Source organism: Anastrepha ludens, chromosome 6 (assembly GCF_028408465.1).
Source record: "Anastrepha ludens isolate Willacy chromosome 6, idAnaLude1.1, whole genome shotgun sequence".
NCBI classification, from domain to species: domain Eukaryota; kingdom Metazoa; phylum Arthropoda; class Insecta; order Diptera; family Tephritidae; genus Anastrepha; species Anastrepha ludens.
In genome coordinates this window covers 36,844,008-36,868,339 of record NC_071502.1, presented here as the reverse complement: position 1 = coordinate 36,868,339, position 24,332 = coordinate 36,844,008, and the positions used below count along the sequence as shown (strand labels likewise).

General features: G+C 36.5%; 1 protein-coding gene across 4 annotated transcripts in view; it reads right to left on the bottom strand.

The window, feature by feature from the left end:
• The window catches only part of LOC128866313 (obscurin), a 91,061-nt gene that overhangs the window by 3,767 nt on the left and 62,962 nt on the right, over window positions 1-24,332 (bottom strand). For 3 of the 4 annotated variants that reach the window (XM_054106934.1, XM_054106936.1, XM_054106935.1), the window contains 20 exons: window positions 23,391-23,572; window positions 23,230-23,295; window positions 20,051-20,217; window positions 19,877-19,991; window positions 19,575-19,808; window positions 18,189-18,557; window positions 14,706-14,962; window positions 14,434-14,645; window positions 12,713-12,852; window positions 12,459-12,651; window positions 11,350-12,342; window positions 9,566-9,867; window positions 9,308-9,492; window positions 7,365-7,534; window positions 6,410-6,550; window positions 6,162-6,347; window positions 4,299-4,536; window positions 3,649-4,230; window positions 1,374-2,077; window positions 509-641 (listed from right to left, as the gene is read on the bottom strand). In XM_054106934.1, the coding sequence (XP_053962909.1) occupies window positions 509-641; window positions 1,374-2,077; window positions 3,649-4,230; window positions 4,299-4,536; window positions 6,162-6,347; window positions 6,410-6,550; window positions 7,365-7,534; window positions 9,308-9,492; window positions 9,566-9,867; window positions 11,350-12,342; window positions 12,459-12,651; window positions 12,713-12,852; window positions 14,434-14,645; window positions 14,706-14,962; window positions 18,189-18,557; window positions 19,575-19,808; window positions 19,877-19,991; window positions 20,051-20,217; window positions 23,230-23,295; window positions 23,391-23,572 (5,569 nt within the window). The remainder of the gene's footprint in view (window positions 1-508; window positions 642-1,373; window positions 2,078-3,648; window positions 4,231-4,298; window positions 4,537-6,161; window positions 6,348-6,409; window positions 6,551-7,364; window positions 7,535-9,307; window positions 9,493-9,565; window positions 9,868-11,349; window positions 12,343-12,458; window positions 12,652-12,712; window positions 12,853-14,433; window positions 14,646-14,705; window positions 14,963-18,188; window positions 18,558-19,574; window positions 19,809-19,876; window positions 19,992-20,050; window positions 20,218-23,229; window positions 23,296-23,390; window positions 23,573-24,332) is intronic. The other variant, XM_054106937.1, reaches the window with a different exon arrangement.

Below are 24,332 nucleotides of genomic sequence, written 5' to 3'. Positions count from 1 at the left end.
TACTCACTTTTAAGAGCGAGGTCAGGGGTTTTGCTACCTTAACGTAATCCCTGAGGAAGGGGCGGTAATAGCCGGAAATTTAAAAGATCTGAAGGTATTTGGGCATGGGAATTCTTTGATTTATTAAACTTTTTATGGGTTCGTTTTTATGTTATTAGGTGAAATAATGAAGTCTAAGAATGCGACTTCCTTTCGAAAGAATTTACATTTGCCAATCTAAATTTTGAGCTGAGAGGTTGGTTTTTTGTTTTTAGGGAGAAAATACGCTGGTGGCCAATTTTTTTAATTTCTGTTAAAAAATATTTGAAATTTTGCTGAAAGCTTGTCAAATTTTTATAAATTTTGTATGAAACAAAATAAACGAACACGTGAGGTGAGAAAAGTAAAGTTACCTCTGTGAGAAAACAAAATAGTTTCAAACAAAAGAATAATGCTGTGACAATTGAACAAACATCCTGCATTAAAATGCCAGATTTTAATAAAGAGTAAATGTAAAAAAAATACTTACAGACCAATCCACGTTGTCATTTAGGGCAAAGGATGGTGACCTTCTATGGGCGACTTTCATGTATTCACGCAATCTCACTGGGAAGCTTACATCTCGAAGTTGTAGCAAATATGTATCTGGTCCATATTGGTAGCTATAAAAGATAATAATGCGGCTTTTTTAGAACAAGTTAAGGTTAAGTCTCTAGCGCGTCGAGGTTGTGACATGCCGTTTTTATGGGTTTTAACTCCAAATCTTCTCAAAACTATGCTGTGATGAACACTTTTAGGCCACAGAGTGTTCTTTGCACAAAAATACGGCGCTAACCAGTCGCATAACAAAAAAAAAAACCATGTCGACCTAAGTTATTGACGGTTTAAGGAAAATATTTTCAGTCGCCATTTGCGATGAGCTATCGGATGCGAACTGTCAGTTTTATGGTATGCGGAGCACTTATCGCAGATATACATATTTTTCCCATGGAACTTTCAATAAAAAAAGCCTATAATAGAGCACTCATTTCATTTTCGAACAAAAAACAACGACCGGCTTTCTGGTTTAATTTTATAATGTTGCCACTATAAAGGGTTCGTATAATTGAAAATATAGCTGCCAAAGAAGAAGACTTGACTTTACTTGGTGTGTACAACTGGCGCCGGTTAGCTCGAGAAAGAAACGACTGGCGCGCTTTGTTAAACTCGACCACTCGGCGTAAGCGGTTATCGCGCCAATCAATGAGAAGCTGTCACAACACAAAAGTGGTCGTTCATTGAATGATAGTCAAGACAGTGGGTAAGATTGCAAAATAAAAACTGTTTTCATATATGCAAGCACCTCAACATACACATACATTTTCAGCTAAAAGATATATAAATAAAATACTTACTGACTTTCAGACTGAATTAGACCCAATTCATAATCAGGATGCAAGTATTTGGACATTGCGTCTTCTCTTTTCGTGAAACGTTTCTTCGGTTCTGGTAATGGTTCCGGTGTGGCCTCAGGAGTATATGAATGTCCTGGAGGATATACCATTCTAGATGGATGAGTATAGCAACCACTGAGTCGCCTACGTCGGAAGTAATGTTTACATGCGGCGTTTCCACTCCAATCCCTAAATTGATCATAATAGCTCCTTAGGTGATCTGTTGTGATTTGATATTCATCATCAGTGGGTTGTCTATCCAACATAAAGAACCAAGGATGTTTTAAAGCTGTTTTCACATCCATGCGGTCTTCTGCTCTATACGACAATAATCGCGAAATAAAGTCTCTTCCGTCGTCGGATATATGTGACCAAATAGAATCATTAAATCCCCAACGTCCTTCACGAATATTTGATAGTGTTTCGTAGTCATCACATCCTCTGAAAGGATTCCGTCCACTAAGTAGTACGTATGTTATTATTCCCACTCCCCACATATCGTGAGCAAATCCAACACCTTCTTTATTAACTACTTCAGGTGAAACATACTCAGGCATTCCGAAATCTAAGGTTGTGAGAGCGTGAGTGTTTATCTTACGCGAGAGACCAAAATCTGAGATTTTCAAATCCCGACTCCCTACAACAGATATCAGCAAATCTTTTATCTGAAAATAGTTTTCAAAATAATGACATTCTTACAAACCATTTTGTGTAATATTAGTTTTGTTACGGTTTTATTGTAGACGTTGGAAATAAATAATTTATTGGTGAAGCGTGTTAATTCGAAATTGTGTAAAAACGACCGGGTAAAAAAGAGCTGGGTGGTTAAAGCTTACACTTCACTATCAAAAATCGAAAACTTTTTTCCTTTATTGAATATAATACAATGTAGTCACAATCACTAAATTTTCGGTATCCACCCGTATCATGGTGAAAAGATTTTTAAAGGTGTGTACTTGAAGACACCGTTATTCAGCTTTGAGTGAATTTGACGGAATCAGCTGAAGGGCCTACGTCACTTGAGATGTGAGATTGTGTTGGTAATATATGAAAAAAAAGTCAGCCAATGACACTCCGCTGCCGCTAATTGGACGAGTGTGTGAATACGAGGTGTGTTCAAAAAGTTTCGCGAATTTAGAATTTTCGCAGTTTCGGCCATTTTGAATGTTCAGTTAATTTTTGACAGCTGTTTTGTTTGCACGTGTTTCGGCTCGTCTTCGATTTTTACCTATTAAAAAAGATGGATCAAAGAACCAGTATTAAATTTTGTGTGAAAAACGAAATGAAGTGCGCGGATGCATTTCGAATGTTGACTGTGTCATACGGGGAAGCTACTTTGGACCAAAGCAAAGTTTATCGGTGGTACAAAATGTTCTCAGAAGGCCGAGAAGATGTCCGGCCGGATGTCCGAGAACTTCAACAACTGACGAAAAAATTGATGAAGTGAAGAAAATGGTATTGGCCATTCGTCAAATCACCGTTATTGAAGTTGCTGTGAACCTAGTAATAACGTTTGGTTCGTGCCATTCGATTTTTTCAATGATTTGGGCATGAGACAGGTCGGCGCAAAATTCGTACCAAAACTGCTCAATTTCGACCAAAAGCAGGATCGCATGAACATTGCTAATGAGATGTTGAACTCTGTCGTGACGACCCAAATTTGTTTGTTTATGGTTATGACGTGGAAACCAAAGCTCAATCATCTCAGTGGAAGCTGCCGCACGAACCAAGACCGAACCTTGCCACAGGGTAAAACGGTCAATAAGGAATATTATAGTACCTGGAAGTTATGCGCAATTTGCACAAAGCAATCCGCCAGACACGCCCGGATTTGTGTAAGAACAAAAATTGGCTCTTGCATCACGATAACGCCCCTGCTCACACATCGTTGCTTGTGCGCGACTTTTTGGCCAAAAAGCAAAAATCAACATTTTCGACTCCTGATCTTCTTTGCTCTTCATCGAGGTCAAAAAGCTGCCGAAAGCAGCCCGGAACATTTGCGACGTGTTTGGAGAAGGTGTCATAGGCGAGTCTACAGCACGGAAATGGTTTATAAAGTGCCTAGTATCTCGTGCATACATACATACGTACATATATGATATTGTTAGTGTCTTTTGAAGAAAAAAGTATTTATATTTAGTTTGTCTATAAACTAAGATAAAGTTGAAATATAAGCAGTTTGTTATGATAATTTTAGCATATTAATACTATAATTGTAAATAGAACTGTTTCTTACCGTTAGTCCCATATGACCTATACTGTGATCATGCATGTGATCTAATCCCCATAACAACTGCCTTATATAGTATGAGATGTCTCGTTCAGTGTAGTAATTTTTCAAAAGTAAATTATCTTTAACAAGTTCTCCACCAGCTGCCAACTCCATAACCAGGGAAACATTTTTGTCGAGATCATACGCATCATGTAGGCGAATCAAGTTTTTATGATTGAGGGAATTCATTATGTCTAGCTCATTAAGCATGAATGGTCGTAACTCGTGTCTGCCGTACATGATTTTCGCAGCGTAGTTATCACCAGTTGCTCGTTCAACAGCATGATATGTGATACCTTGTGTTCCACGACCCAGTTCATCACCGATATCATATTTATCGTTATAACGGTTTTGTTTTGCACGAATGTATGGATGTCTTCCATATGTTTTATATATGTACGCGTCCTCATCTTCTTCTATATGAACCATAACCGAAGTGCTTACGCACCCAGCCACATTACGCGCACTGACTGAATATAGTCCTGCATCTTTAATAATTGCATCATTAATTGAGAGTACATAAATATTAGGTTCGTAGAAATTGGTCTAGGATTTTTAAAAGAAAAATAAATAAAGGTAACAATGCAGATTTTCATATCTTCATGGTAATATACCCTAATACGGGAGCTATCAGCTAACGGTTGCCAGTCTTTATGCCATCGGATTTCTGGTGTAGGTTCGCCAACTATGTGCGCTTCTAAGCGTCCGTTCTTTCTCATCATAATAAAGGTTTCATCTGGTCGCTTCAAGAATCGTGGGAAATCTGCAATCTTCAACTTGACTCGTTGTCGAGCTTCGCCATGCTCATTCGATGCTACGGCTTCGTACCATCCAACATCGCGTTCAAGCATCCTTTACAATGATCGAAATAAAAATGTTTTTGTTCTTTTTTAATACTTGAATTTAACAGAAAGTAGAGAGGCTGCTTGCTTCGGCTATGCCGAAGGCAATATACATACATTGCAGTAAAGTGAAAATAAAAAGCCCTTTGAAGTGGATTTAAAAAAACATTGTTAAACAACCATTGTCCAACTCAAAGCTTATTGTGGACATGAAATATCAAATAAAAAGGTTTTTCCTGTAGCGGTCTCCCCTCGGCAGCAACAGCAATCTTCCGAACGTACTCCTATTATGAAAAAAACAAACTGAACAAATCATTTGCTATTCGGAGGTGACATAAAGCTGCATTTGGCCATCCGCAGCAAAATTGCAAGATTAACTTCAGCTGACGTAATCAATGGGTATTCGGCAGCCGAATTGTGCTACATCCAAATCTTCTGAATTTTCTCGCAAATTAAATATATAAGTATATGTATCGGGTGTTTTTTTAGCTGCATGAAAACTATTGGTATAGATAACCATGGTTTGACAGCTGAGAATGGAAAACTTTGTTGCTATTTTTGTTCAGTAATTTTTCACAAGTCATCATGAATCGTCATCATTCTCTGGAGTGTTTGGAGGAATATAGAACTCTGCTCAATATATACAAAAATATGTAAGAGGGCTGTTAGAAGCTCGTAACAAACCTTCTGATGTGGTACAGAAAGTTCAATTGAGACTGTTAGATTAAGGAAAGTTCTATCGGGAGACAATATTTGCGAGGAGTCCTCTAAAAATGTGGACGGGAAACGGACTCAACGCCTAATTTTCAGCAGAAATTTCGGATTCGGAAGCCACAGTAACGGCAATTAAAGAGGTTGGCCAAACTGTGGAAGGTCGAGTAACGCCAGTCAATCTAGCAGTACCGATAAATTTCTTCCCAACTTACAAATCGTTAGGCGGTGAAGGAACTACTTCGATAAATAATATTGGATTGAATGTTCCAATGTCTTGGAGTTCTTCGCGAGTGATATTCTTGTCAAAGGGTAGAAAGACCGGTATTATGTAACCGTTTATAAGTTTGGCATTCATTCTTCTAATTAAATTATCATTCGATCTGCATATGCGTCAACTAGGAGACAAGACTGAGAAAACTTAAAAAATCACTTCTCCATATACAACGAAGACATTCAGAAAAACTAATTTTTAACAATTCCCACAGCCGACTGCTGAATAGTGTTACAATACCCATAGCGCAACCTATAGCGCAAATAAGGCAGCCAAACTAGGCCCAAGTCCCGAAAGGTATCGCCACACATCTGCCTCATTAGACGCAGGTTCGAAAAACCGAACTTCGGTAATACTCCGGATGCCCTTTTACAAATCAGTTAGGGATTCCAATTTATGCCTAAGTGAGACACTGCCACAGATTTTCGTGACCACAACCAAATTTGGTATTGTTTTGGCATGCCAATCTTTGCCTTGCCTAGCGTGGGTCTGGTAAGGTAATAGTGAGGCGTGCCTCAGTAAGGCCTGCCTAATTCGGGCCTAACTGATTCTTCGGCATGCTCCACTGTAATTCTAGTCGGGTAGCTATACATTTTTGAATAAAAATTCCATTTGATTTTCATGAAATATATATAAGAATTCAAACTTACTTGTTTACGAAGAGTGTTGCCTGACCATTCCGTGTGTAACTATAATCAAATCTTCCGCCCGGTTCTATGAGTGTGTCATCAAAATAGTATGTCATCTTTGGTTTTGGATATCCATACACAAACCACATTAACTCGACGTTATGACCTTTCACTCCATAAATTGAGTCACTTTCTCGTCGTAAAAATCTGTGTCCATGTATAAATATATGTAGGCCATAATAATCAACTAATAATAAAATGACGCTTACTGTGGAGCTTGCGCAAGTCCATCGTGGGGTGGTCGCTCGATATCAAAGTCTTTAGGGAAGTAAGGAGATGTTTCCGGTCTAAAGTCAACACCAGGTGCCAAGTATGTGTAAGTTTTCTTTTGTTCTGGTATTATTTTTTGCCTAAAAACAAATATCAAATTTTTAAATAATATTAATTTATTACTTCGACGTGTTTAATATCGGGAATGGGAATATACGGTTGCACAACAGGACTGGGTGTGATGCATTAATTCATAAAACCAGTCAGTGGTAGTTAAAACACTAAACATTTAGTGTTAGTGGAAAAAAAATTGTATTATCACTAAACCTAGATCCAAGGTCAGTATGGTTCAAGCATCAACAATAGGGTAGGCAGCGGCATTCTCTCAGAAGTGCTGCAACTGAACAAGCCTACGGCTACTAGAGCACTGCAGTGACTTTCAAGTGGAACCAGTAGGTGATAGTTGTAAAAGTAGCTGCGTTGTGCGTCAGGGACTTGCCCGGGAAAGCACAACCGATTACTTTCTAAGTCAAGCTGCCTTTAAATCTTTACAGCAATAATATTTCCTACAAAGTAGTAAATGACTGTGACATGTGAAATGAGATGGAGCACCATGAAGTTGTCTGGGTCCCTGGAAATTTCATCGCTGGTGTGCTGGTTAGGAAAGAAACTGAACTTAAATCAGTCAACTCAGTGTGTCCCAGTAAGTGGGCGCCATCAATCTTGAGCGACCTTCCATTAGTCCAGTATAAAATGTACATATCTTATTATGATAAAAACTTACAAGGAATAGTATTAACAAATTAGTCATATATGATGTTAATATTTTGCTGTTTTCGTGACATTTTATTGTTTGTTAGAAACATATTATTTAATTCTCATTTCTTTTTAGTTCGTTCTATTACTTTCCTATATTTGAATTACTTTTTATTGTATTTTATATTATTTAATTACCTGTATGTTTGCACATATGGGCTGGGATCACTAACACCATATTTATTTTTAACTCGTACACGGAATCGGTAATCACGGAAAGGTTCAAGTCCCCTAATATCGCATGCGCAGTTTCGAACTCCTGTGTGAACAGTGCGCCAATCTCCGTCTGGCAAATCCATCATCTCTACCTGAAAGCGTATACATACATACACACATGAAAGTGTGTAAACGGTATGAGTAGTGAAGTTAAAAAAAGAAGCGGAAATATAAAAAATTAACAATCAAAATTTTTCAAATTATCAATATTTTTGTTTACAGAGAATTCAGAACTACAAACTTTCACACTGACCTAATGACCACTATTTTATTAAAATTTTCAAATTGTTAATCAAAATCTTTAGAAAACGTTAAGGTATGCAATTTTATAGCTAATCAAAATTTAGTAAAGCAAAGTGAAAGTTTGGAGTCGCTCAAAAATTGCGTTGACCTTTGAGAATTTTATTTGCATACTTCTTTATAGTGCACATGTTCTCAAGTCTTTCATAAAAGCGAAGTATAGTATGTCATGTACAGTAGACTATTGGGCTTTTGTAAGGCCAGATAAATCCTACTAATTTATTTGAATTTAAAGTTCATATTTCAAATGAAATATAGAGAAAATATCCCACTGATATATTAGGTTGCTTAATAAGTTTTCCGGTTCGAGTGCTTTTAGCCTAAATTTTTTTGAAGTGTAAAGTTTCATTTCATTTGTCAATTCATTCTTTGTTTACAGGCCATTTAGTATCAACGTGTCACAGTACTTTCTAAAATGGGTAAAATCAAGTATCGCGCAGAGATTGGATTTTTATTTTTGGAAGATTTATAAGCAAAAGAAATTCATGAACGAGTGTTGAAAGTATATAAGGTCTTTTCGCCATCAATTAGTATAGTAGAAAGATGGGTTGCTGAATTTAAATGTGGTCGTAAAAGCTTTGAAGACTATCCACGTCAAGGACCTCCAAAATCGGCAACAACACCAGAAATTCTAGAAAATATACAGGGTATCGTATTGGAAAATAGTCGAGTGACTGAAAGAGATTTATTTTTCATCGGCTTAATGTACGTTTCACAAAAGGTCGAATTGTTGGAGCATCCACCGTATTTACTAGATTTGACCCCTAGCGACATCCATCTGTTTACAGACCTAAAAAAAGGCATGCGTGGAAAGCGCTTTTCATCAAATGATGCGGTCATAACAGCTGTAGAAGCGTATTTTGCAGCCCTTCCAGATTCTCACTTCAGAAATGGAATTTATAAATCGGAATCTCGTTGGAACAAGTGTGGTGATGTTCAGGAAAACTATCCTAAATAGACTTTATTTCAAAGCATAAAATTGTGTTTTTCTTATCGAGCTGCAAAACTTATTGAAGCACATAAACTTCAGTTAAGAATTTGAAAATTATGCTACGCATTGCTCATTCGAAATCTCGTTCTCTTTTTGAACTTGACTATCCTTCATGAATATCTTTAGATGAAAAGTCTTTAAAGGATTTGAAAAGGCCTTTGGAATTTACAATCACAAATTGTGTGCCATTCAACCTTAGGATATGTATATTACAATTATTTATTTTTCACGAAGAGCCGTTCAGGTAGCTTTCTTAACTAATAAGAAAAAATTTAGTGCTTTGCATTTGAGTGCTTTTTGTAATATTAGGAATACTGCGCGGATAAACTATGATAGAATCGATTCAAAAGAGTTTGGCATTTGTAACCTTAAAACATTTTCGATGGAATTCTCTACATAACAGTAACCACTTAAAGCTTATAAATTTTTCTGTATCTGAACGGTTTAGACCTCAGTGCTTAACAAACTGTTGCCTTTCATGACTCGGTATCAAAAACAAACAATTATTTTGTCGATTAGGCAGAAGGGGAGTTATCTTAAAATTTAATAATAGAATACAAAATTATTGAATTACCAGGTATGTTACAGGATAACGTGGTGATGCTAACAGCGATGGTTTCCAGCTCAACCTCAAAGTATTGTCAGTCATACGCGATATAATAGGTCTATCTGTAAGTGGAGTAGGAGCGCCTGTCCTTTTGTACTTGTTCAAATCCTTATATTGCTCTGCAAGAGGTTTTCGGCTGTGGTCGTCAATTTCTATAACAGCAAAATGTAATAATGTACAAAATGTATGTATCCTTTCAAAATAAATATATGCACGGGTGCTTACCATCATATAGTAGATGTGCATGGCATGTATCATCTCCATACGGATTGAATATATGGCAGGAGTAGCGGCCAACGTCAGTGTCATCAGCATCTTTTATAGTAAGCCGCAGTAATCCATTGGGTTCGTGATCCATAGTTATTTTTTCACTTGGGAAGAGTTTTTGGTCATTCTTAAACCATTCTGCTTCAGGTTCCGGACTTCCTGTAGCGCATGCTGTAAATTTTGCGGTCATTCCAGGATAAATTTCACAATCACCAATTTTCTTTAGGAATGCTGGAGGCTCAGAGCGAACGTGTTTTTTCCTACAACAAATACAAATAAACTTATATACTTATGTAGTAATACATATAAAAATGAAATAAAAATCTGATGAACTCTGTTTATGCTGGGAAAATTAATTATCAAAATGATAAAACATTTTCGGCCACGGTAGACGAATGCGGCATTTCGACAGGGACCAAATAATAGAAACGACTTTTTCTAACAGTGGTTACCACCCGGTAGGCAATAGCAAGTGTATTTCTGCCAAAACTGTGAAGTTGTACACCACAAATAGGAGGAGAAGCTCGTCCGCAATTGACGGAACACTTTAGGACAATATCGAAACGTTTAATGGGCTTTGCGCTGGAGCTCCACATTAGACTCAAATTCAGGTTACCGAACCACTGCAGTGTTTTCCAAGCAGATGTAGAAGCAGTTGATTGGCTACTTCGAAACTGGTTAGGGAATACCTGGCTTCACTTCGATTGCATTCATAATGACATAATGCACATCTGGGTTCCTGGTCATAGCGACAATGCTGGAAAACTGTGGCGGATGAGCTGGCCAGATAAGGGACCTGTGAGGTGATTTACCCGCGAAAGGAGAAGATTGGGGTCCCCTTGACCACCTGCGGTCTGCTCCTGGAAAAATGGGTTTCACGCTAACTCAGCGAGCGCTGGGCAAATACACCAACTTGTAGATCGGAGGCGTTCGAGGGTTCTTCTTCTCGCAGAACACTATCCGCGAAGTATTCATGCTGTGAGACTTGGAATTACGTCGATTCCTTTTTGCGTTAGCTGTATGGAGGATGAGGTGGAATCATCTCACCACCTTCTCCTTAGCTGCCCTGCTCTGACGGGGCTAAAATTTAAGCATCTTGGCTCTTACTTCTTTGCAACGCCTGCGGATATAGCAGGCCTTGATATTAAAAATTTGATGAACTTCAGCAACATCATAAAGCGGTTAACACACGGTAGTCATAGTTCATAATCCACATACACTAAACCTAATCTCATTACACCCCCACACCCTTCTTTCTCTCCTTTTGTCCGATGGGTCTTCCTCCGCCTTACTTCCTTCACTACGGTATCAGAAAGGTTGAATTCGATTCCTTCGTCAAATTGTACCCACTCTTTGGGTACCCATTTTAACCTGACCTAACCTAACCTATCTCCGAGTTATATTACAAAAAATTAGTTCACGTTTTTCAAAAATTCTCGGAGTCTGTTGTCATAACGCCCAAGTATTTTGTGGCCTGAAATTGAGGCAAGCACAAACGGTATATCGTGGAAGCACTCCCTCTTAACCCCCTGCTTCCAATACACTTACTTCGAATGAAACCTGAATGATTCACGAGCAGTATTATGGAAATGAAATGACTGGCTATCAAATTGGTCAGCTTTTTAAGCAGTTCTGACAAAAATTTCAATATCCCCTTAATATTTAGTAATATAGAGCAATCAATTGAAGGAGCTCTTAGTTAGTGGATTTCTATGCTATGTATTTACTATGTAGTTACTTACAGTTCATTCACTATATCCATCCGGCCTTGTGTAACATCAGAGCCTTCCCTGTTTTTGGCGACGCATTTGTAAACACCGTGATCGTTCATTTGGCAATTTCTTATTATTAATGCATGGTTATCACCGTCGTTAACTATATGATATTTATCGTCAGCTGTAATTGGTTTATCTTGGAAGTACCATGATAGCTCTGGATATGGTACACCAGAAACGGTGACGGCTATTTTTGCATCAGTGCCAATTAATTGCTGTTGATCGCATATCTTTTGAGTAAATAGAGGTTTTTTGTAAACTTTTCTTACGTTAGCCTCGCAAGCTGAGGAATCTTCGCCCAAAGGATTAGCTAAGAGGCAATTATATATGCCCGAGTCACTCGCTTCAACGGGATTTATATTTAGACTAACGTGTTTGCCATCACAAGCAATTAAGAAGCGGTCACCATTGGAGAGAGGGCTTCCGTCTTTTGACCAAATAACTTCTGGTATGGGATTGCCCACAAATGCTGCAGATATATTCATCTCATCTCCTTCATTTGCATTTACATCCCTTAGAGACGATACAAATTGAGGAGGTTCTTCTGGCATTGATTCATCTGTTTTCAAAGCGACATGCAATCTTGCTTTAGAAGAGGCCGCACCTTTTACATTTGAGGCAACTACTTCATATAAACCAGAATCTTTCAATGTGGCTTCTTCAATAACCATGCTGCAAGTATCATCAGGATTTTCTATAAAGGTGTATTGACCCTTGGCAGGAAGAATTTCTTGGCCATTATGGAACCATTTAACACTTGGTGGGGGATTGGCAGCTACTTTTATTTGCATTTTTACAGGGAATCCTTCAATGCAATTGGTGTCATGTATCTCTGTTATAAACTCCGGTTCTTTCTCCTTCGGAACTACAGTTACCATAGAGCTTCCTTCCATTTCGCCTTCTTTGTTTACTATCAAACATTTATATAACCCAGCATCTTGAGGCTGCACTTCATCAATGCTTTAATGGAAAAATGCAGGAATTTTAATAATAATAAAATTTAAAAATGTTCAGTATAGAAAATGTTTAATTATCGGTAATTATAAATTTGATTTTATCTGAATTTATTAACTCACCTCAAACCAATGAGTCCATTCGGGTTGTTTATGAAATTGATGCTATTGCTTGGACGTAGAGCAATTCCATTTTTCAGCCACTTTATTTCCGGTGCAGGGAAGCCAACTACTTGCGCTTCTAATTTTAAAGGTTCGCCAACAGAAACTTTAACATCTCCTAGTGGTTTGACGAAGGACGGCTGTTGTGCTCCAGCTGCGATTACCATTAATATAAATTTCCTCTACTATTAATAAATACCTACTGGTTTACTTACGATTTACAGCAACTGCACATAAAGACGAAACTTCGCCAAGTGGGTTCGAGATGACTACTTTGTATGCACCAGAGTCAATTGGTTGAATATTTGATATTTCCAATTTTATAATACCGCTGGGCGAGGAGGAGAGTTTTGCGCTGGAAATATGTAGAAAACATAGTAGAAGTCAATATTTTTCAAATTTTTTGGTCATAGCTAACCTATAACTATTTCTATATACATACATACACCTTGACTATATCATGTAATTGTTAAAAATAGAAAAATGGAGTTTGCGAGTTCCAATAATGGCGATAATTTCACTGACGAGAGTTGCCTATACATATACTAGCTCGTAAAAATTTTCGTGCAATGATTTATTACAATGTTGGAGGTGGATTATCGAGACAGGAATGCTTTGTTAAACTTACTGCAACTTCCGGCATTGAAGCACCATGCAACAACGAGTTCCAACGTGGCCGTCAATACTTGCGGGATGAATTTCGGGAAGCCCTCCAAAAACGGTTTATACGGCACAAGCAATCGATGCAGTGCGTCAATTGATAACGCAAGATCGTCATGTGAAATATCGCAAAATAGAGGCACACTTGGGCATTAGTGGGACGAGAACACATGCAATATTTCATGAACATTTGGTCGTAATAAATTTTTTTTACTCTTTGGATACAACAAAAAGACTCGTTTTGTATGGTGTAAAAAAATGTTGAAGAAAATCCAACCACGGTGGTTCAAAGCACGTATTGTAACAGGTGACGAATTTTGGATCCTTGCATATAAGCGGACACAAAACAGCAATCTATAGTATGGGTTTTCCAAAACGAGCTCAATCCAACAAAAATAGGTCGCGGAAGAATCACCTCAAACGAAATGGTGGCCTGTTTCGGGAGTGTTCGGAAAAGAGTCAATTCTGAGTGGTATACAGTCATTTGTTTGCTAGAAGTTTTCGGAGAATTAAGGAAAACCAACCGCCGAAAATGAATCATCCCTCACCAAGACATTGCGAGCTGTCACGTACTGGCTCACACAAAACAGTTTTTTAGCACTCAAAGGGTCAAAATAAAGGGCCATTCGCCTTACAGCCATCATTTGGCAGCTCATTACTTCTTTTTGTTCCCGAACATCAAAAATATAATGGGAGATCGACGTTTTTCAATGCCTGAAGAAGCCGTTGAAGCCTTTAAACAGTTCGCTTTGGAGGTATCCAATTCTGAATGGCAAAAGTGCTTTAAAAATTGGTTCAAGCGAATGGAGAAATATATTGATTTCAGAGAAAAATATTTTGAAAAACAATAAAGCCATTTTCATTATTATTTTACTGGATTTCATTATTGTGACAAAATATAAAAGGCAACGAGTTTAATACGGGACTCGTAAAAACGTAGTATTTTTGCTTGGTTTGATTTTCTCGCTAGCTTGATTTTCTCGCTAGCTTGATTTTTTCGCATATGACGCGTTTCCCACAAATGCGCGATGTGTATGAAAGGTATTTTTATAAAGCAGCCTAATTAGTAGAGGATAAAAATATGCATTTACTTAAAAATCATATTATATAGCGCAAGATGTATTCGCTACAGCACCTGATTTTTTTCTTGCGCATTTGTAAGAATGTCGAAAGTGTTTTGCTTTTTTGTTGTTGCCTTATTTGATAAATTCTAAGTGAAACTACTGCACTACATAGTGGGCGCGGGTATACAAACAAAGTAATTAATGGTACTTACTGTTCACTTGGTTTCAATTCTTCACCATCCTTGAACCAACGTATCAGAGGAAGAGGACTTCCGGCCACCTTACATTGTAAAACGAGATCTTCTCCTTGTTGTACTTCTTTAGCATTATCGAACTTGGACTCGAATGATGGAGCTAACTCCAACAAAGAAAGTTTAAACTGCACCTCGGTGGAACCAATTTCGTTTTTAGCAACAACAACATACTGAAAAAAATTTAATTGAAGACGTTTATATGAAAAATATACGACAAAAAACTAGCATACCGTGCCAGCATTGGTGGGTTTGAAATGAGATATTTGCAATTTGCTGCCTAATTGATCTGTATCTGGGGAGGAGTATTGTATTTTATACGGTTCTTCGCTGCCCTTTTCGCTCTTTGTTCCATCCTGAATCGTCTTATCTCCTTTTTTCCATTCAATAGTTGGCTTTGGTATGCCATGAACTAAAACATCAACTATGGCCGGGTGATAGTCCAGTACTGATTGGTCGTCCGGTAAGATTACAAATGTTGGCTTTTCGACTAAAAATATAAAACAAAAAAAAAAACAGTTTGATAAACGGTTGCTTCGGTATACAGTAATATAATATTTCGCTAATGTGAAATCCAACAATCCGATGGAGTTTGGATTTATAGGACATTTAACCTTTTCTATAAAGCTTAGAATTTTTAACTGAATAGTAAAAGTAACGCAAAATGTGCATAGATATACATACAAATGTACTTATTTAAGTTAACCACATTCATATTAAAATTTTTAATTTAATTTATTTTTCTATTTTCCTTTGAATTACCCTAACTTAAAATTGCAAAATTACAATAGAATATGTACAATAATTCTCTACTGGAAATGAAAAAAAATTCCAAAACCTAAAAAAGGAATCGAAAACCGAAGAAATTGTCAACCAGTATTTTTGTATTACAAATTAATTAATTATTAAATTTTTATTAAATTAGTTTTGTAAGTACGTAATCAGAAAGTCTTTGGAAGCAAATTAATTTGAATGAGAAATGGAAAAAGGAGACAATTTCCCGAGTTTTTCTATTAAAAATCGGGTTTAATAAGCTTGGCGAATATTTGCGTTTCCCCACATGAATATTTGCTATATTTAGTAGAAATTCAAGACCTATAATTTCTTATACGAGGATCGTTTGAAAATTTCGTGTAAAGTGAAAGGGATGGCACTACTGGTGCGTATCGAGCTCATGTTTAGTTAGTAGCATATCTTGGAAAAACACACAGCAAATTTCAGCCTGATCGGTCTATTTTTTTTGTGTTTGATATTCGTTTGAATCGAGCAAGTCGTGTGATTTTTCTCTTCCATCACAACAACGTACCATCTTACGCAGTTGTGGTTGCAAAATGGAAATAGGGTTCCAACCGGTTTCACTTTCTCCATATTCTCCATATTTGGATCCCTCGAATCCCTTGCCCTACTAGTCGTTCCCCAATTCGAAGAAATAGCTGGCGGGAAAAAGATTTTATTGAAATCATATTATTCGGGAGGGATCAACAAACTATAACAGCGTTTATTCATTCATACAGCAACAAATATTTCTAAACTTCTTACAATGTTTGTTTTAGTGGGATTGAGAAATTTAGTAAGCTTTTGTTAGGTTGAAAAACTGTCTATAGAGCAATTCCACTTTTCCACTGGGCTTCGAGCTCAAAAGCCATTAGATCTCAGTGTCTACTCTTTCAGTGTCTACTGGTGCCTTAAGGCTTTTATTCGCTCTACATAGAGAATATCTTTAGGCTCCATGAGAAGATTATTTCTTTAGAAACGTTTTGAAGTATTGTTCTCTTCGAGTTTGAGAGTTTGTTTTAATTTCTTCTACGCATTTAATTTTTCGAAATTACATCTGAATGTTTGTCTTTCTCTCAAAAATTTGTTTTGCCTAGTAACAATACTCTCGGCTTACCGAAAGTTTTTTATGTCACAAGTTTTGGTCTAACTATTAAAGCGTCTGATTTAAACAGACTTTTTATTAATATTATCGTCGATGTCTTTTCAGCGTGGCTGCTAATGAATTTTCCGTATTTAAAGCAAATGGTTTATTTGATGCTAAGCAGTAAGTGATATTAAAACCGATCGGCATGAAATTCAGTGTTTCTATTAAAGTTTTTTAGTAACCGCGAAGTCAATAAATTTGGTATTTTATTAAGATAAGAAAAAAAGGCTGCCTTGGGGTCACAAAATCAATGATAAAATGATTAAATTAAATATTTGTCGGTCTTTTTTATTTATTAGGGTGTGAACTCTGTATTTTGCATTGAAGTCACCCCTATGAAAAAGCGATATCTCTGTATGGTAGAAACTTCTTCTAATTGTTTATCTGTAATAAGAAACGGGATTAAGTCCATGCCATAATTTTTTAAACATATTGAAGTGACCTGCATACTGTTTTCTCTGGATTTGTAGTTCATATAAATACAAAGTAAGCAATTATTGACTTTAATAATAAAAGTTAGTTGTAGCTTTCCACATGATGGACATGTTCTTCCGTTTATTGAAATATATCCACCGATAGATGGATATTTATAGGTTTATTTATTTATTTATTTATTATTAAAGTCAAAACATACAACCATAGGTTATTTTTAGAATGGGTCTAGGCCACTTACAGAGGATTACATAAATGAAAAAAAAAACATAGAACATAGGCATTCTTTTTTAATTTTTTGAGCGTTTTTATTAATCTTATTAAACTTTTTTGAGAGGAAATCTATAAAGATATTTTCCAAGGAATGTATTTGTAGAACCTTTCAACTATCTAACTCCTTTTAAACAGTAGATTTTAGCTAATTGTCAAATAAAGCGTAAAACAGAAAAGACATACTAATTGGGTAAAATATTTTATGAGCAAATTGCTTTATTTCAGTTGTCCGAACATTATATTTATCTTAGAATGATACTTTAAATGTTGTTCCTAAATTTTCGAAGCAGGTTACAAAAAAAAAAATTAATTAGATAAAACAAGTTTAAAAAAATTCCAGTATCCAGTAACCAGTAAATATAATAACAATAACCAGTAAAATTTCACTGATTAATGAAGAAATAGCTTGGGCTGTATCATCACTCATTCGAGAGTGCTACCTGAGCTTGGTGAGCTCGTTTACGTGTTTATTTATTTGAATTTGATAGCTCATAAGGTTTGTTAGCTTGTTAGCCTTGAGGCTCGTGAGATTCGAGATTAGTCTTGCTCTTGGAGCTAGAGCGTGATGCGAGGCGTTGGCGCATATTTTTCTGATTCCCAAATTTTTTAAATACTATATTTTATTCAAAAAATTAGGTGACATTTTTAACAAAATTTGCTTAGTTTGTTTTAGTTTTGATCAAAAATCATGCAGTCCGCTGTTTTGAATTCTGAGGAGGCAGTGCTTGGGAATTATTATGCCACGTGATCTCACTATTTTCCCGTCCGCCAAAATAAAAAAGTAGAAAATAGTGGTGATTTGGCAATATTTGTACAACAATGCTCGAAAAACGAATTTTTGTTAAAAAAAGGGGAATATAGTTATACTCTTTTAAATGTATCGAAGATTTTAAAGGAATAAATCAATTTATTTTTTGTTTTCTACGAAAAAAAAAAAATCAACAATACCACCCTGAGCAAGCGGTTTGCTGTCGCTGCCGCTTTGAAAATATTTAAAAATGTGGTTTCAAGGCGACATTAGGTGTTGTAGAAGCATGTAGACGTCGTTTTTTCCTCCCGGTAAACCTGCTTTGAAATATAATATAATTACCTTTTACATTAAGTTTGAAGCTCGTTGAAGTTGTGCCTTGGTCATTGACTGCAGTCAGCGTATACAATCCATCTTCCGCAGGCTTTACACATTGGAACACTAGTCTATATTTATCGGCATCTATGTCGGCAATAACTTCGCAATTTTCATTGTTACAAAGATTCTCATTTCCTCGAGTCCATGTAACTTTAGGCTTTGGATTCGCATGAACTATGACATCGAAAGCAATAGTGTCATTTGGAAGGCAACTTTGATCTTTAAGGCCGATAATTTCTGGCTTAGATAAAACATCAATCCAACCACTGGTACTTAATTCTCCATATTTATTTTGTATCTGCAATTCGTAGCGTCCAGAATCCTTGTGTTGACCTAAATAAATAAAAAAGAGAGAGAACAATTTTGAAATTAAAGAGGTTTTACTCTCTCCTGTAAAATTTTGGTAACCTAACATATGCGGTTTCGCAAACTTCTATCACTTCAAAACGTTTATATTATAGTTTAAATAAAAGTGTACTAAAAAGTACTGATGGCGAAGGATCGACGAATCTCAATCTATTGATTTCGCCAAACAAAATCTGGCAACCCTATTTGCAAAATATCAAACTGATACCAAATAAATCAATTATTGTGTTATCTGTATGTTGGTATGTATTTTTTTGCATTTTCAAAACTTTATATTCTTTTCGAATAAGATGAGGAACTCTCTTTTATATGGAACCGTTTTTTAATACCTTTACATGCATGACCGAAATAGACCCGAAAGAAGAGGCTAAGTTACTGACATCCTATGTAGATATTATTATCATTAAACCATGGGCCAGGTGCTAAAGTCAAGTATTTGCACCATTTCTTGGAGTGCCATTTCAGCTAAACTTAGCTCTACAAAATGCTTAATTACTTTTTAATCAAAAAGTATAACAAGTCGTGTCATATTCACCGGAAAGTGTCGCAAATGGAAAATAAAGCGAGTAGGACTTAAAAAATTAAAATGAAAAACGTGGCATGAGATTTATTATTTAGCATGTTTTATGGTACTTAGGCAGGCCTAGCAATGCCAACGGCGCAACCATGACTGTCGGGGTTCTACATAACCGGAACGACCTGGATTGGTATCCGGCTAAGGACTGTCACTTCAGCTGCATTCCCCGTATATGCATGGAGAATGTTTAGGCTGCTACAACAACGCGAACGGGGTATTGTTATATGAAAGGAATTTAGTTTCTTCAAAGAAAAGTAATTTCTAGAATTTTTGATTGCCCGTTTGTAATTTTATCTAAAGAATTTGAATTATCTAAAGAATTCCGTCATTGGTTGGGAGCTTTGAAAAAGTTTGTCTACCATCGCTTGGATAATTTAATTGAGTCTGATTATTTCAACTTTACTTACTTTCATCAAAATTTAGAGTATATGTGTATTCTTTAAGACCATTTTCGATCTCCTTTACAGTCTCATTTATTTTGATATTTTCTTGCTCTTTCAATGGTTTTCCATCTTTAAGCCAAGTAATTTTAGGCTGAGGATCTGCTGTGAATACGATTGGAATTGCTAACGATTCTCCTTTATGAGTGGTAATATCATGTAAGCCACTCTTTAGAATAGGTTTTCGGTACTCGGCAACACCTGCAAATTATTTTAATACAGTGTCACTTTAATGTTACGACAGTTGTTTGTAATTCTTTAAAATTTACCAGACAAGGAAAGAACGCCTTGTAATGACTTTTCTCCAACTTTATTTTTGATTACCACCTTATATTCACCGGCATCACTAAGCTGCAGTTCTTTGATTTCCAGTCTATATTTATCCTGTAAAACACTGGTAAATAAGAAAAGATCCTCACATTTTTTACACAGGGTTTACTTACTCCGTCAACGATAGTAGCAACATGTGCGTCCGCTTGAATTGGCTTGCCGTCATGGTACCACACAGCTTCTGGTTTGGGGATGCCTTTAGCAATAATCTCATATTTTAATGGCACTGATTCGAAACTGTGTTTTTCCAAAATGTCCGCATGCTGGATCTCAGGAATTGCTAAGTTCAATTAAATTACAATTAATTATATGTTTCACATTGTTTATTTCACGTAAGCAAGGCGCATTCATTAAAGGTGGTGGCACTAGACCAACAACAAGTTCTGTACGTTTGATTGTCAAAGCAAAGTATTGTTTCATTCTAAGCTGACAAGAAAGAAAAGCGACGAAAAAAATCAAATTAGCTGATTTACCAACACCACCTTTAATAGATTCACCTTGCACTAAAGCATATTTATAATACATAGAAAAAAAAAGGAATAGCTTGCTAAATAAGAAGTTAGTTGTTCACAATATCGCAAATGGCAAAGTTAGCAAGTGGCGTAAAAAATAAAAAAAATGTTTTCCATTTTTGTTTCATTATTTATGAATACAAATACCTTTTAAAATTTTTTGTTGTGTTTTCGCGTACAAGAGTCTTTATTTACAAAGTTTTAGAAAAGAATAAGCGTAAAAAAATATTATATACAACATACACATTTTCTAGGCCAGTTTTGATTTGCCTTAAAACTTTTCTGAAAATAAGGTTCAGGTATTTACGTAAACTAACAAGGAGAAACATGCCAGTTCAATTATATAGCTGATATTCCATTGGAACAAGATATAAAATCTAAATAAAAAGGTCTTATATTTTATGTTTTTATGTTTTAAGGTGACTGGATACTCTGACACCCATGAAAGTTGTTAGGTCGCTTGAAATCGAAGGCCAACTGTGCTTTTAGGCCTTATTATAATAATACCCTGAACCTAATATCTTTCACTAAAGAAGTGCGGCCCTTGTATGAAAGGTTTTACGATCGCTGACCAAGTATACCTTTTGTCTAAGTGTAGCGAATAAGAGCCAAATTGACACCAAGTAGTAATATTTTTCCTATAATTTTTCTTTGCATGTAACCCCACATCTACATCTTCTACCAAATGTATTTTAACATCTGTCAAATTTCTGTTTTGACTTTGTCGCGTTTTCTCATGTGGGCACCTTGCTGTCTTAACATTTCATTTTCGAAATGGCATCAAGTAAATCGCGCATGTAAACGGCGCGGTAAAATTAAAATTTAGTTGTGAAACTACGAGATGGCAGCTGATGTTAAAACAATAATGTCAGGGAATTTGGCAAGACAGATATGTTTAATAGCGAAATTCATGGTCTCCACCTGACATTTCTATTTTAACAGAGTTCTTTTAACATAATCTATGGAAGGTGTAGATATGAGGTAAGGAACCGTTCCAGACATCCTGTTTTCGCTTATTTGTTCATTAGTTGCTTGGTGTTTATATGCAAAGACAATAGCAATGCATTTACACTTTTCACTAATACTTGTACATTCACAATTTTCTCATTGTGTTCGTCACTGGCTATGATTTTGCGAAGACAGTAAATTAGGCAAACGATTTGTCGTAACTGGCCAATGCGGCGACGTTTTGTTGTAATTCGCGAAAGAATCGAAATCAGATTAAGTTATTTGTACGAAACTGCTGGGCGGATGAGTTGGCTAGTCAGGGGACCCTCGAGACGGTTTTATCGCAAAACGAGAGGGGTTCCCTTGAGAATCTGTGGTCTACTTCTGAGAAGATGGACCTCGTGTCAATTCAGCGAGCGCTGGGTTAGTGCGCAAACGTGCAAAGTTGCGAGATCCTTCTGGCCACTGGTAGATCGGGGGCGCTCGAGGGATGTTCTAAGGCTTACATAGCCGTAGCTCTTACCTTAGCCGTAGCCCTTACCGGACATTGTCCATTAGGTGAGACTTGGGATTGTTTCAAGTCCTTTCTGTAGAAGCTGTCTGGAGTATGAGGTGGAATCATTTCAACACCTTCTTCTCAGCTGCCCTTCTCTCGTCGGGCAAAGATTTAGAAATCTGGGCTCTCCCTTTTTTACTACATCTCCAGTTATTGCGGGATTAAATGTCACACACCTAGTGCAATTCGTCAGTAGCTGGAAGCGGCAATATGAATGTAATTAGCCATTAGAATGACTTGGTCGCCATTCTCTAATCCAAAACCCCTTCTTCCCTTTTCTACCTCTTTGGTTCTTTTCCTTCCGTTTTTCGTATAGCTTCCTCAGTTTTTTTTTACGTCAGCTGTTTCTGGTAATTTCGCTCAAAGCCGAATATCGAAATATCAGCTGAAAACCGTCCGTCGCAATAGTATTTTCCCTAACCGTCGTAATTATGTTCAACCGAAAGAACCCATGAACCCGATACTCGTTTAAAGTAGTTTATTGGCCTCTGGTGACGATACAGCATGCTTGACTGAGCTTTGTATGTGTTAGTGCAGTCGGGTGGCGTCGTGTCACACATACTTGTTGTCGGTAAAAATCAAAAATTTTAGATATTAGCGTCAAGCACCCGACACGCACACATATAAAGTTCTTGTCAAACAATGCTTGACCGTCACCAGAGGCCATATGTCATGGTCCGTTCTGACTATAAGCAACAAATAATGATGAGTACTTCGAATGAAGAGGAGGTAGCCAATGAAGGAACTGTACAAAATTTTTAAATACCGAAATTTATTGTAATGGTAAAACGATATTTATGTCTATTGAGCAGTAGGTGCAAATACATAAGAAAACTGCATGATATAGAAGACTATCAGTCGACAAAATTTATGAGTAGGTTCTACTTTTCAAAGGAGGCGTAGAACCCTTTTCGTTCACAATCTCGATATTGTCTACGACTTCTACTTTCTTTTTCCTTTTCTAGAATAAGCATCGTTGCACATTTTATAATAGTAAACAAATGTTTTCGTTAGTATGAAACGGTAAAGTCTACTGGGCGAAATAAAAATGATACGGAAAATATTAAAGCTGTACAAATAGTTTGAAACAATATTATGAATAATGCAAACTGTAGTTTAAATTCCTTTATCGAATATTTGAAAAGATTTTTATAAAATATATGTATGTATATGTAAAAATAGATGTATATGCATATAATTAAGCCTACAAAAACTAAATACAACAGACTATTGAAGCAGATTAGTGTATATGTATGTGAAAAGGTATTATGGTTACCCCCGTTTTCCACGTTTTGTTCTGTTTCTGTTTCTGCATCAACTTCGTCTTTTGTGACTAGCTCCTCTGGTAGGGAATGTGGTATAAAATGTATATGACATTTGGTGTTAAGGTAAGGGTAGGAAGAATTTTCATAAAGGTAGAAACACAAATGCACTTACTTAAAACAAGCACTTTGCACTGCGACTGGCTCTCTCCAATGCTGTTTATAGCTTTTACTTCGTAAGTACCAGCATCCTTTGGCTGACAAATCGTAAGCGATAAAGAATAATCCTCAGTGCGATACGAGTCTCGTGCGATTTTTACGCGTCCATCAGCTTGAACTTCGCTTCCATCTTTAAACCTATACAATATATTAAATAAACAACAATAAAATGTTAAATCTATACCTTATTGGATGCCTTCAAAGATAATGATAATAACAATAATAATTTTAATAATAATAAAAATATTACAACGAATTGAAAAGCCCGCATGTCGACGCAAAACAGTCGCACTCATGGCTAATCAATAAAGGATTTTCGCAGAAACAGAGAGTGCTATATTTGCTATGCAAGATGGTGTAGTACCTACGCGAAATTATGCAAAGTACATCATCCGAGAGCCCAACGCCCCGGAAGACATGTGCCTTAGGTGTGGTGATCGTTACCATATTTTGGTTGGCACAATGACGTGGCAATAGTTATACACCTACGACTTGCTCAAAAGCACGATTTTATCGTGAGAAGACACCCTATTACATACATGTTCCAGAACCAGTGTAATCAGAATAACACAAGAACTCATAATAGGTCTTGTAGTAAATAAAAATGAGCACACCGCATTTGTCATAGGCATTGGCGTTCCATTGAACAAAAATATTCATAAAACGTACACAGAGAAAACCAGCAAATACTCCGAATTTGGGAATTGACATCAAGCGGCAGTGAAAACTTAGGGTCTTCATATTGGCATCATATCGGCTCACGGACTCGTTCACGTGAATCTGACGTAAAACCTCAAAAGGCTCAAATTGAGACCTTCAAAAAGCGGCGCTGTTGAGTTCTTGCCATATCATAAGGAATTTCTCTCAGTAAATTAGTACACTGAAATGCATATTTATT